Source organism: Carettochelys insculpta, chromosome 16, assembly GCF_033958435.1.
Source record: "Carettochelys insculpta isolate YL-2023 chromosome 16, ASM3395843v1, whole genome shotgun sequence".
NCBI lineage: Eukaryota > Metazoa > Chordata > Testudines > Carettochelyidae > Carettochelys > Carettochelys insculpta.
This window is the reverse complement of record NC_134152.1, coordinates 5585281-5599019: the sequence shown is the minus strand read 5'-3', so window position 1 is coordinate 5599019 and position 13739 is coordinate 5585281. Positions and strand designations below refer to the sequence as shown.

Genomic DNA, 13739 nt, shown 5'->3' with positions numbered 1-13739 from the left:
ACAGACAACCTGCCAACCTGAAGCAAATCCTAACCAGCAACTATACACCGCACCACAGTCACTCTAACTCAGGGACCCATCCATGCAACAAACCTCGTTGCCAGCTCTGCCCACATATCTACACCAGCAACACCATTACAGGACCTAACCGGATCAGCCACACCATCGTGGGTTCATTCAGCTGCACATCTCCCAATATAATTTGTGCCATCATGTGCCAGCAATGCCCCTCTGCTATATACATCGGACAAACTGGACAGTCTCTATGTAAGAGAATAAACGCACACAAATCAGATATCAGAAATGGCAATTTACAAAAACCCGTAGGAGAGCACTTCAATCTCCCGGGCCACACGGTAGCAGATTTAAAAGTAGCTATCCTACAGCAAAACAATTTCAAGACCAGACTCCAAAGAGAAATTGCTGAGCTACAATTCATCTGCAAATTCGACACCCTCAGCTCAGGATTAACAAAGACTGTGAATGGCTGGCTAAATACAAAAGCAGCTTCCCCTCCCTTGGTGTTCACACCTCCAGATCAACTGCTGGTAGTAAGCCTCATCCTTCCTGACTGAGCTAACCTTGTTATCCCCAGCCTTGCTCTGGCTTGTTTTTCCTGGGCCTGCAGATTTCCATGACCAGCATCTGATGAAGTGAGTCTTTGCTCACGAAAGCTCATGCTCAAAACTTTTCTGTTTGTCTATAAGGTGCCACAAGACCCTTTGTTGCTGTTACAGATCCAGACTATCACGGCTACCCCTCCGATACTCTTCTTTTGTATTGTTTAGCAAAACTTAGGCACTTAAAAATCAAAGAAATGACTAGTTAAAGTCATCTAAGGCCTATCCTGCCTCCATAACAAACGAATACATAATTTGGGTTATTGCTGTTATTCTGAACCTCTGGTCTTTTCAGCACCCATGAGCCTCTCACTCTTGCTGTTATTTCAGTAATGAAGAAAACTAGTGCAGGAGCATTTGATCCATCACATGGGGTGACCCAGGTCCCCACATCTGGACTTTCCCAGCCCTCTCACACAATCTTCATGGAGACCATACGCTTCTTGATGAAAGTCAATGCTCTACAGGTCAGTGCAGTGTGAGCTGGGGAAGGAAGGTGTCATTAAGATGTTGAAGTAATTGCAATGTATGATACAGGTTGAACCTCTCTAATCCAGCACTCTCTCATCCAGTGACATCCGTAATTTGGCATTATTTTAGTTAGCCAGATGACCACTTATCATGAGTATGATCAAGTTTCCTGTGGTCTCATAAAGCGTGTTTTGAGCCACCAGTCCTGGCTCTCGGTGTTCTGTGTCGTTATTTAGCTATAATTTACCCTAATGTCTTCTAAGAGCTTAGTAAGCAGTGGAAGTGTTGGTAACGTGTTAGACAATACTGACCTCCTGTGGTCCAACAAATTCTTTTGTTTGGCACCGGCTGGGTCCCAGGGGTGCTGGACTAGAGAGGTTCAACGTGTAGTCATTTCCCTGTGGTATTAAAATAATGAGATCATGGCAGCTTGCAGTAGGATGAGTTTAAAGAGTTTGCCATGCAGACTCAGCTCAAATGTCAGGCAATATTATTTTCAAATGCTGGCACGAAATGGCTGCTTAGGAAATGCAGAACTGAAATGATCCTGAGATGCATCGAAAATAACCTCAGACAGGCAAAGCAATAGGAGTGCTGACACCCACCACTGGTTTGTAGCAGGAAGGACAAGTTATCCAATACTTTGCCCATAACAGGGCCTCTTTAAAGAGTAGCTTTGAGATAAAATACCTCTAACCTTGATGCTGCCTACAGATTAGGTGGTCACTTTTTGGATCAGAACAGCCAGCCAGGCACTTCTGTGTGCACCGGAGTAACCTTTTACATGCATGTGGAGTGCCTCTCTTCCAAAACAATCCCTTGATTATGGGGCATTTCATCAGATGGAACTCCTCCTGGGACCCTGGGTTTCACAATAGCCACCATAATACATTACAGTGCTTCATTTAATCCTTGCAGTACAGTCACTTCGTCTTAGAAGAGTTGTGAAGAGGAAGGCAGACATGTCTTGGTCCCATAAGGGTACAACACGGCACCTCCTGCTGGTGGGTCTGGGAATTAGCTCAGTCCAATTTGAGTGCGCTGTCTTCAGCTGGCGTCTTGCCCATAGTCTGCTCTATTTTCTCTCCACCATCTGTAGCTGGACCCATGTTGCTCCCTGTCCTGTGGTGTCCACTTCAGGACACTGTTCTCCAGCTGTGTCCCTTCCATTCTTCCCCATTCTGGTGGTACCAGCAGGCCTCAGTCCAGCTCCATGCCACGCTGCACCAAGCCAATATAGCCCCCTTCCTCCGAGGCAGTGTGGACAAATTTGATGACTTCAAAAAAAATACAAAAAATCTGTTTTGTTTTGTTTTTAAATTTAATCAGATTTTTTTAAAAAATCATCAATAAAATATTCTAAATTTCTCATTTAAAAACAGCAGTTACAAATAAATCTCATTGCAAACATGTTACACGTAGATTTACAGTCTCATCAAAATGAATTAATGGCTCTAATTTGTCCAGCCTAACTACTAGCTCTTGCTTTCTGAAAGTTTGGGACTTTCAATGTCTGTTTCTCAGCCCACTAAAAAGTAACGTGCACAAAGAACAACACAAGCTGGATAGGACTGGTTTTGTTCTGTGCTTTAGTCCTGGTGGACCTTGGCCAAACACAGCAGAGGAGTTAGTTAAGACATTGTCTTAAAGACAGAGAGATGATATAAAAGAAAGGACAGGCAGCATAGAAAAAAAAGTGGTGTGCACTGGGAAAAAAAAAAGGAAGACATTATTCAGCACACGCACAACTTCCTATATATTCATCCTTTGCTATATGGGTCCAAGTGGTTCCCAAATTTCTGCTCATAGGCGAAAACTGGTAAGAGCAACACTAAATTCACATTAAAACACATGTGAAAGTTGCCGATTTGTTCCAAGTGCTTGTAACTTGACATAAACCAGTTGAGTTTAGGTACTTTTCTGGTGTATTTGAATAGTTTGGCACCAGAAATAGGATGTTGTGCGTGTATGTAGAGCTGGGATTTCCAACCTATGGGTCGGGACCCAAACATGGGTCCCATTAGATTTGTTAACGGTCACCAGCTGGGCAGTTCCGAGCTGCATGTGGCTGTTAAAGAAGCCATTTGCAGTTTCTTAACACTTAACACTCAGGCAGACATCTATCACGAGAGACGGCAATTACCTTATGCTTGGGTGCTGAAAGCTTAACACTTGAGTTAATTGGTTTTAATGACTGTTACCTGCTGGGAGCAGGAGGGCTCGGGGAGCAACCCAGCCTAGCAGCCCCAGTGAATAGCCTGCAGGAGGAGGATGAGTGTCTCAGGCTGGGGCTGTTTAGGGCTGTGGTGGGGCAGGCGGGTGGGGGGATCTAAGGCTGGGGGCGGTTTAGGGATGTGGGGGGGGGTCTAAGACTGGGGGAAGTTTAGGGCTGCAGCGGGGTTCTAAGGCTGGGGGCAGTTTGAGGCTGCTGGGGAGCAGGGGGCAGTTCTCCCTGGTTCCCGGCCAGGGACCCTACGGCTTGCTCATATAAGGGGGGACATTCACTCATTCAGTGAACGTAGGTAGGTATACATGTCCCTTATTTAAGTGAGTACTCCTAAGTAAAGTACTCTTTAAATGAGGGATGGGTGTATTCCCTCACACTTTTGCCACAGAAAAAACTGTCCTGGCTTCTGGGCATTAAGAGAGACCCTGTCTGGCAACATTTTGAAGACATTCATTCCCTGGTTAAAAAAGAAACGTGTGTCACGTGTAAGCAGTGCCAAAAGAAGATGCAGGGCCTAGTGACAAGAATGAAACATCATATGGAAAACTGTTTATTGGCAGAAAATGACAGGGCTGAAGTTGTGGATAGGGCTGAATGGATCAGCTGGTTGGTAAATTAAATCATTCACTGTGCAGTGCATCATTTTTCAAGACTCTCTCTATGCTTTTTAGTGTAAGTGTGGTTTGACAAGTAAATTCCCAAGCTGTTTGGTTTTGTTCTTTTTCTTGTGTTGGATACTGCTAGAAAAAGAAGTTTAGCTGAGCTAATCCTTATGGCTTGTTTAATTAGTTACTAGGCTTAGGATCTATCACTCAAGTATACAGTACAGAAAACTGCAGCGAAATGTAGAGTTGCCACTGTCATTTTCTTATTTCATATTATATTATACATGCCTCTTAGTTTGGACCATATGGCCCCAGACCACAATGATGAATGCCATAAATCTATTCCCTATTTTACTTGCCTAACTCAGCTGTTTCAAGAGAACCCTATTCTGTACTTGTTTTCTCAGCAGACGTCCATCCCAGTGAGTTCAGTACGGCTTACGCCAAATTAAGCACATTCTAAGTATGTTCAGTCTTAGCTTTTTTGGTAACTTGACTTAAATCATTGATTATGTGGGTGCAAGTTGCAGTTCTTTAGCCACTCTCTCCAGTGGCTAGTGGGGCAAAGGGGTGGAGAGCGGACTCATCCAGGAGCCCTGGAGCAGCAGCCTCTCTCTACCCATCACTATCCCCCTCTATCGTCAACATTCCTTGGGCCGCTCCTCATGGTGTTTGCACTTTGTTGGCCCTTTTTGTCAGGGGACTCTGTCTGGCTGCTGTCAGGCTGGAGCTCTCCCTCTGCTCTCCTGCGGCTGCCCAGCACTGCTCTGTCCAAGGTGCTGCTCCTTCTGTTGGGAACTAGCCCTTGGCCCTTGCTGCGCAGACTGAGCTCCTCTTAGCTCTACAGCCTGGCTTGGCTGCTTTCTATCCTTGCCCTGTTTGGCTCCCCAGAGGGCCTTTCTCATTGGCTGTGGGTTTGCACAGCACCCCAAAGGCTGTTTTTGTCGACCCCCACCTTTCTGGAGTGGGTTATGGCACCACTACAGTTCCATAGAATTTTTCTGTCCACATTATTCTGATGTGTTAGCACACACCTTTGACCTTAGTTCTCCTCTACCACTGGTGCAACAGGCAGTTCAGTTCCTCCTTTGATTACAGTCAGTCACTGCTTGTGGTATTTCTTCCCAGGCAATGCCAGTACATTCAATATCCTCTGTCATCATATTTTGCCAGTTCTTCCTTTGCCTTCCCAAGGTGATGCTTCCTTACCATAATGTCTCATGCTTTAAAACCATGAACTGTTAATATCCCAAAGGAACCCAAAACACTTTTGAAACCAATACACAAACAGCCTTAGGAAAGGGTGTGCAGTGAGAGGCCATGGAGACAATCTGCCTAGACCACCTCGCTCTGAATGCTAACTTACATGTGCCCTCCACATCCCCTCATCCAGGTTCTTTCTCTCACAAGCACATTCACCCTCTCTTCAAGTTAGGCCAACAGCACCAGTATCTGTCCAATGGACAACTTCTGTCCATCAGACCAGAGCTACTCTCTGAGCAACCCCAATGGCTTGTCAGAGGGACCAGCTGTCTTCACAACAGCGGTCCATGCTCCTCTTGTCTGGTAACTTGTTTTTCAGTTCTGTCCTCACACTCTCCTTGCCCGTATTGACAGAGACCCCCTTGAATGCAATGACTTCCACACTGCGCTCTCTGACGTTAACTTGACAGAGAAGGAATAGTAAATCTGTTGAGTGTTAAAAGCAAACAAAGAAAACAACCAACAGCAACTGAAGGTAAAATTTCAAAGGAAAAAACGTATCCATCCAGTATTTGAACTGCTAATGAGATGCCCTATCATTAAATCAGAGGATGCCTTGAAGGAACATGAAAAGTCCCCAAGAGGCATTACCTTTGTGTTCTCGTATGTAGAGTCCATGGTGAGTGTTCTGGGTGTCTGCTAGAGGAGACAGCAACGAAGGGTCCTGTGGCACCTTATAGACTAACAGAAAAGTTTTGAGCATGAGCTTTCATGAGCACAGACTCACTTCATCAGATGCCCTGATGAAGCATCAGAGCATCTGATGAAGTGAGTCTGTGCTCACAGAAGCTCATGCTCAAAACTTTTCTGTTAGTCTATAAGGTGCCACAGGACCCTTTGTTGCTTTTACAGATCCAGACTAACATGGCTACCCCTCCGATACTTGTTAGAGGAGACTGCACATTTTCCTTTTTCTCCATACTGGGCAGCAGACCAGTGGTTGGGATGTCCCTGGCTGGTGCGAGTTTTATTACAATGTCTGCACATGGCTTTCTTGTTCAGTTTGTTCACAGGGCACTAGCACATGAGCTGTTGTGCCAGCAAGAAGGACCCAGCTGTGAGTATTACTTAGTCCTGGCACAAATACACTTCCTGAAGAAGGACTTCGCTAAGGCTGAAGAATGTCTCCAAGAGGCTATCCAGATTGACTATTTGGTAAATATATTTTCTAGCACTATGCTGCACTGGGCAGTCATCAAACCCTCTCAGAACACAAGGGCTGTGTCTACACTAGAGAGTTTTGTTGACAGAAGGGGCTTCTGTTGACATAACTCAGGGAGCGTCTACACGCTTAAAGCAATCCATCAACAGAGTGTCGACAGAACTCTGCATTTGCCTCGACAGCATTATCCCTCAAAAATTTTGAGGCATAACAATCTGTCAACAGAGTACTGCTGTTGACAGATGCTTCTAGTGTAGACATAGCCAACAAGCTTTGCAGAACAACTCAATATATCCCCTGCTCTGTTTGTTCTGGTGGGTCATCCTGAGATCTTGACTCAATCTTCATTCAGTCAAATTCTCACTGTACTCAGTAGGAGTTTGCCTAAGCAAGGATGCGATAAAAGTTGAGTGAGAATGTCAGGTGTTGGCGTGTTTCACTTCTCTTCCCCTTTATTTAGTTCATTATTTTGCATTCTTTGCGATCTTTCACACAAGGTAACACATCAGGGTGAGGAATCCTCTTTGTGCATATCTCTGCTTTTTTTCCCCTTCAGTGTAGATGTGTCAATTTCTCCCTGGCTGTGTCTACATGGGCACAAATCTTCAAATAGCCATATTTCAAAGATTACTAATGAGGCACTGAATTGTACATTCAGCGCCTCATCAGCCTTAGGACGCTTCTGGCCACGGCACTTCGAAAGCCCCGCTTTCGAAAGCGCGTGGCTCCACACGGCTACACGGGGTCCTTTTCGAAAGGACCTGCCCCTTTTGAAATTACCTTATTCTGATCAGTGATCGGGATAAGGCAATTTCGAAAGGTGCGGGGTGCTTTTGAAAAGGACCCCCGTGTAGCTGTGCTGAGCCGCGCGCTTTCAAAAGCGGGGCTTTCGAAGCGCCGCAGCCAGAAGCATCCTAATGCTAATGAGGTGCTGAATATTCAGTTTAGCACCTCATTAGTAATCTTTGAAATGGCCATTAGTATGGCTATTTCGAAGATTCATGCCCGTGTAGACACACCCCCTGTGTGCACATGTGCATTTAGATAGAGAGAAAAATGGAAGGGAGATGTATCTTTTGAGACTGCCAGGTTGAAAGGTGCATCCAGAAAGCAACAGAACTAATACTGCTAAATGGTTTTTAATATTTGTATTTGTCACAGAATAGCCCCCATTTTGTGCAAGATGCAGTTGTTGATGTTGTACAAGTACCATTAGCTACAAACTCAAACTTGCTTGTCTGTAAAATATATATCTGTATGCAAATAGTTTTCATAGCTCCCTTATTCTGAGCTTAGATACTATCCAGTTAATCGCTTCCCGCTTTGCCTTATCTGTCTCATTTTGTCTGATTACTGGATTTGTTTCCATAGAATCCAAATGTTTGGGCACAGAAAGGGCACCTGTGCTACCTGACTGGAAATCTTAGTGAGGCTCAGGAATGCTACGAACGAACCATCAGCTTTGTAACAGATGCTTCTGAGATGCACTTTGTTTACCTGAGATTGGGGTCCATCTATCTGAAAGAGAAGGAGGTGAGGAACCGAACGTGGGACCTAAGAATGGGAGCTAAACTAAGGCAGGGGAAGTAACTATTCTGGGCAAATAATGTGAATTGCAACTTTTTAGTTCTGTAGCTGCAGGACAGTACAACTGTGTATTCTAACAAACTCAACTCTTTGGTGCAGGGATCCCTTTTGCTTCTTTGTGTGCATAGTGCCTAGCACCTATCCTGATCAGGATCTGGATGCTGCTGTAATAAGAACCCCAATATTTGTCATCCTACATATGGGTACCTAAAGATTTGTTAGCTTGTTAATCTGAGGCTCTCAGGCTATGCAGACAGAACTGCTTGCTAGGAGAGATGTGAGTAGTTTTGGGCCACATCCAACAGCAGGTGGAGGCAGTGTCCCACCCATATGACCCGCTGGAAACATGGTGGTTTTAGGGTGCCTGTGAATGAAGAGCAGGCATGGTGCAAAGTGAAGGGTTACACTGATTAGAGAGAGAAACTTACTAATCTCATCTCTTGGCAGTATGATAAGGCAAAACGCACCTACATGCTGGCCTGTAAGAAGTCCTCATCCTGTCTGACCTGGCTCGGAGTAGGAATTGCCTGCTACAGGGTAAGAGGGTGAAGAGCATCCATGCTTGGTCAGTCTTTAGATAATTGCGTGCATTTTGGAAAGCTGAGGTTTATGACTTGACTTTCCATTGTTCCCCTTTCCTCAACTAAAAGCGTTTCATCCAAACTACTTGGAGGACCAGAGTGCTCTAAAGCTGTTCTGAGGGTAAAAGCCACATCACACTGCGTGCTGTCATGTTTACAAGCAAGAGACTTGCTGAGACTCACATGGAAAGTCAGTAGAAAAATTACTCTATCTGGCTGTAGAACAGAGTCACTGTATAGCAATTAAACCTTCCTGGGACTAGAAGCTCCTTTCTCAGTGGGACACCCTGTTTGGCATCCCCAGATCTCTGAGATGCTGTCTAACCCCTCCACCTCAGCATGTGAGAGATCTGCTGATGCTAAGCTGTGTGTCAGCTCTCTGACACTAGCTCATCTGTCTTCTCTGCAGACTCTTCAGGATTCTGCCAGTCCAAACTTTGATTTGCAGTTCACAGCCAGTGAACCCCAATTCCCAAGTTTCCCAGAAACATCTCTGTGATATCTGGCCCTTTTCACTGAACACTCTCTTGGAGGCAGAAAACAACTTCTGTGACAGAACAAACACTAGCCAGTTAGGTTAGCTAACATTTTACACTGTACTGTAATATACAGCACTGCAATAACTTTTTAATAGAATAAAATGAAATAAAAATCCTACATTACTGCTGTTTTGTTTTGGAATAAAATAAGTTTAACAACAGAGATAAGAGGCAGTAAGTGAGAATAAAAGAAGCAGGTATGATTACAGTTAAAACCAAACTCTGCACACTTCCTAGTGACTAAAACTTAATTTCTCAAGTTACTATCTTTGTCTAAGCAGCTTTCTCACCTGTAGTTAGTTTCCTGTGATTCTTGCCTTTGAGGCCAAGAAAATTCAGCTTTCAGAGGCTCAGAGGGTGCTGAACGTTAAGTCCTCTCAGTGATGGACAACTCAAATTGGGTTTTGTTTGTCTTTATATCCCCTAAAGTTCATAGTCTCTGAAGCCAGGAAGATTTCTCAGGGTGCAGATTTCATCCCCCATCAGTACTGTTAAGTAGCCTCCTTCCCTCCTTATTAACTTGATAGCTTTGGTTAGCTCTTTATAAGAATATGTATAAATATATATTTATGTATTTGTTTAGCTTTTTGATATATAGCTAGTCAGACAAATAAACGCATGTTCCTTTGTCTAGGGCAGGTTGGGCTTTTGAGCTGCCTCCAATAGTTCCAGCGCACATCTGTAACTCTTTCTATGCACCCCACACATACACTATGCAATGAGTTTGGGGACTAGGGTGTTGTCTGTTTGCATAAGATACCTTAGGCACTTCTTTGATACAAATTATGGCAGCAGTGTGCCAGAGCACTGCGTGTGTCAGGCCTAATATGAATTATAGTATAACATGCTCTATATCAGTTGGTATTGAGGTCCCTCAGAGTCACACTCAGTACATTGCCTAAGGCATGTCAGGGGTGGGCTCCAATCTATCTGAGCACATACTAGTGCACAACCTAAGCACCAACACAAAGGATTCTCTTTCTTTTGGCCCATGTTGCTTTCCCAGTTGGAAAGGAAGGTCAGAAAGAAAGGAAAGGGATGTCAGCAGATGGAAGGGGCTAGCAAGAATATCCCTTTCTTTATTAAAGAGGTGAGGACCACCACAATGAAGACAGAGACACAGGCATGAGATCTCCGCAGCCATAATGACTGCAGCATCTCCCAAGGAGTTGCCTTGCAAGGTTCCCATGTCTGAAGAAAGTGAATGGGAGGGGTCAGTGTGACTCTACTTTCCTCCCCCAGTAGGTTCTAAACTCTACACATATGGAGGTGGAGGAGTGATTGTCATTCTCTTTTGGTGAGAATAGTCCATGGGTAATTTGTAAGAGGACTGGCGTGGCTGAATGAGTCACAAGGGGTTTGCCCTCCAGCCTGGAGAGCTGGACATCAGACATAGCAGTTGTCTCAATCTCTCTGCTCTAAATTTGTTATACTATGTCATTGTTATTGTATAAACCAGAGGTGCCCAGAGAGTGGATGACTTCTGAAAGTTTTTGTCCTACCAATTTTTTCAGTTGCTGTATATTCTGGACGATACATCAACTGCTGATCAATTTTTGCTTCTCTCTCTCCCTCAAGCTGAAAGAAATGACGGAGGCAGAAGATGCCCTTTCTGAGGCCAATGCCCTGAATAACAACAATGCTGAAGTGTGGGCATATCTAGCCCTAGTCTGCATGCAAGTGAGTGTCCAGCCAGCTACCTCAACATCAAATGTGATGAAACACATTCTGCTTTATCTACATCAAAGTCTTTCTATATGCCTCAAATATGTCTCAGGGACTCCATTAGTAAATATAGATAAGTTCAGGGTTTGTTCTCCGGAAAATAAACAAACTTGGAAGCATTTTAATGCCCAAAGACATGATCTTCCCCTTTCTCATCTCCCTTTCTCCTACCAAATGTTTCATAGGTGAGGTATGCCAATCACTAGCCTTGTTAAAATAGATCTCTTGATAGTAGCTGAAATGCCTGATTTTGTCCTGTTAAACAAGTGTCTCACTTGCTCTTGGTGTTTTTCAGGGAAGAAGGCAGTTGGAGGCAGAGCAGTCTTACAAATACGCAATGAAGGTTTGTATTTTTCTCATCCCTTCTAGTTTGGGGAAAGAAAGTAGGATGAAGAGGCCTGGTGTCAATTAAAAAGGAAGACAACATCTATTTTGCTCAGGATTGGGTTCTGGATATTCCTCTGGTGAGAAATACTTGCCATTTTTCAGGTGTGAATTATATTTGAAAATACGATACTTAGCTAAAGCTTACATTTCTGAGCCTTCTGCTGACAGCTGCTATCATCTTACTGACATGTAATATGACTTCTGATACCAGCGGTAGGGGAGTATTTGGCATAATGACAAAGAGGCTATTTCTATTTCATTTATAGTTTCCAAGTGTAATTAACTGGTTGAATCCGCCTTCATGGCCCATAATATTCTAGGCAGATGTATGCTAGGTGCTTTAAGACTTCTTCATGTGTTCCTGTTTGATCTTCTTATTCACACAGTTAGAGTTGAAGAATGAGGAACTGCTACAGGAAATCCATGAGGTACAGCAAATGGTCGGCTTCGGTAATCCATCATTCTGAGCACTTCCTCTTCTCTGATCTACAGTCAGGGGAGATGTGAACATCATGGGTTTGGCCCCCATTCAGTCATGAAACATTCCACTGGAATTCCAAATTCCTGCTGATATCGTGGATTATCAGGCGGTCTGGTGACATTAAACCTCTGAATGATGTAGGTGGGAGGGGAGAACCCCTAGATGGAAGGCCATGGGAATTAATTCCCAGACTTCATTGGTGTGTTGGTTACGTCTAGTTCCTTGATATAACATATAATACATTCATCAGCCCAGTTCATGTGCTCTACTAAAAATAACTCATGTATAAAACTAGAAATATAATAGTTCAGAAGCAATTAACTTGGGTTGAGATGCTGAAAATTAACTCTGGAAATGGTATCATTCAGTTACAAGTTGATAGTTTGTTAATGATTTTTCAGATCCTATTTGCTTAGTTGAGAAGTAAAAATACAGATATTTTCCTCCTAACTGTCAGCTCTGTAAACTCCATCTGAGATCTGAAGGTCAACCTGAGTTTGCAGGAGGTTATGCATCATCACCAGTATTAAAGCTTCTGTAGTTGACAAGTAGTTTGGTTTATGATGCATGAGCCCGAATGGATTCCAGCTCTCTCCCCCATAGATGAGCACTGGCAGCAAGCATATACAACAGTAAAAACATACCAGAGCCAGTAAGCAGATATAACTTTAAATAATTACAGTTAGCAGATGTATTGAGTAAGAAGATAACACTTTTACAGTCCCTTTTCAGAGTATTATAATTATATTTTAAGGACTATTATCAGAAAAATATCTGAGGAAGTGATTATAGTCAAAGAGTGAGTGAGTGGGTTTATTAAAATATATTGGTACTTGACTACTGGGCCCCAGTCACCATCTTTTTTCTGCTAGGGTGGGGTTAGTAAAAGAAAACTACTCATTAGCCAGCAGTTACCAATGATATTTCCATCATTCAGAATGGAAACCTGGTTTCATCAGGATTATACCTTTTAAGAATATTATTATACCTGTCTTCCTTATTTGGAGTCCTGTTCTTTATAGTAGCAGTTTTGGCAGCCATATAAAAGAGAGTGGAGGAAAGATTGTAACGCTGTGTTAACTTTAATCCTAATAAAATTAACTTTATGTATTTGAAACAGTCTTTGTATGCTTCTTGTCTGTAAAGCCTCAAGCTCTTTGCTGATTGGCTTGTGCATTCATATGCTACCTGTATTTGTCGCTGTATCATCAACAGGTCTCAAATCAGCAGGAGGCCATGTCTTTGTTTTGGGGCCTGTCCTAAGGTGGGATTCCATCTGCACCTGAAATTTAATCAAAGTCCATCTTTTTTACACATCTCAAGACACCAAAGAACTTTTCCCCAAAGAGTTTGTGTGATTGTTCAAAACCAAAGGACACAATCCAGTATGTAAAATGTTTCACTTTCGTCCCCTTTTAAAAAAATCTACTCTCTTATGTTTGACTTTTAAGAGGGCTGTTTTTGATTATTTTTAATTTATTTGTACTGTGCCGACCAGCACTTGTTTTACAACCTAAAGACTGAGATGGCACTTCATATAGAAGATTTGATTATTTGTATTGCCATAGTGGTTGGAGGCCAAGTCATGGACCAGGTCGCCATTGTGTTAAGTGCTGTCCAAAACACAGAAAAGACAGTCTCTACCTCCTAGAGCTCGCAATTACTGATTTTTTTTTTTTTAATTTGAATTCTTGCTACCCTGAGCTATGCAGGGTTTTTATACTAACATTTAATATGATTTTCCATTCTTTAGTCAGATTGCTGTTTCTCAAAGGAGATATTTTTTCCCTGCTTATTTTTGTTTGACGATTTTTTAAATAGTTCAGTAGTTATGAATCCTGTATATGGTACCGCATTAGAACAGAGACCTATATGTGTACTGAAGAAGAGGCCACTTCACCTAGAGAATTACCAAGAAACAACCAAACCTGCACACAAATCAGAGATGCTTTGTAAGTCAGATGGCTGAGTGGTGTAGCTCCCTCATCAAGCTGAAGAGGACTTTGCAAACTAGAACAGCTGAAGCAGCGATGGAAACTGCTGAAGGGTTGTTCTCCTGCATTGTTATAATTTAAAAAACAAACATTTACG

The 13739-nt window shown here is 43.1% G+C and overlaps 1 protein-coding gene across 1 annotated transcript in view; it reads left to right on the top strand.

The window, feature by feature from the left end:
* The window catches only part of CFAP70 (cilia and flagella associated protein 70), a 38134-nt gene extending 26466 nt beyond the window's left edge, over positions 1–11668 (top strand). The window contains exons 17-23 of the mRNA XM_075010796.1: positions 951–1087; positions 6189–6341; positions 7720–7881; positions 8383–8472; positions 10634–10735; positions 11076–11123; positions 11554–11668. Of these exons, the coding sequence (XP_074866897.1) occupies positions 951–1087; positions 6189–6341; positions 7720–7881; positions 8383–8472; positions 10634–10735; positions 11076–11123; positions 11554–11634 (773 nt within the window). The 3' untranslated portion in view covers positions 11635–11668. The remainder of the gene's footprint in view (positions 1–950; positions 1088–6188; positions 6342–7719; positions 7882–8382; positions 8473–10633; positions 10736–11075; positions 11124–11553) is intronic.
* The last annotated feature ends 2071 nt before the right edge of the window (positions 11669–13739 follow it).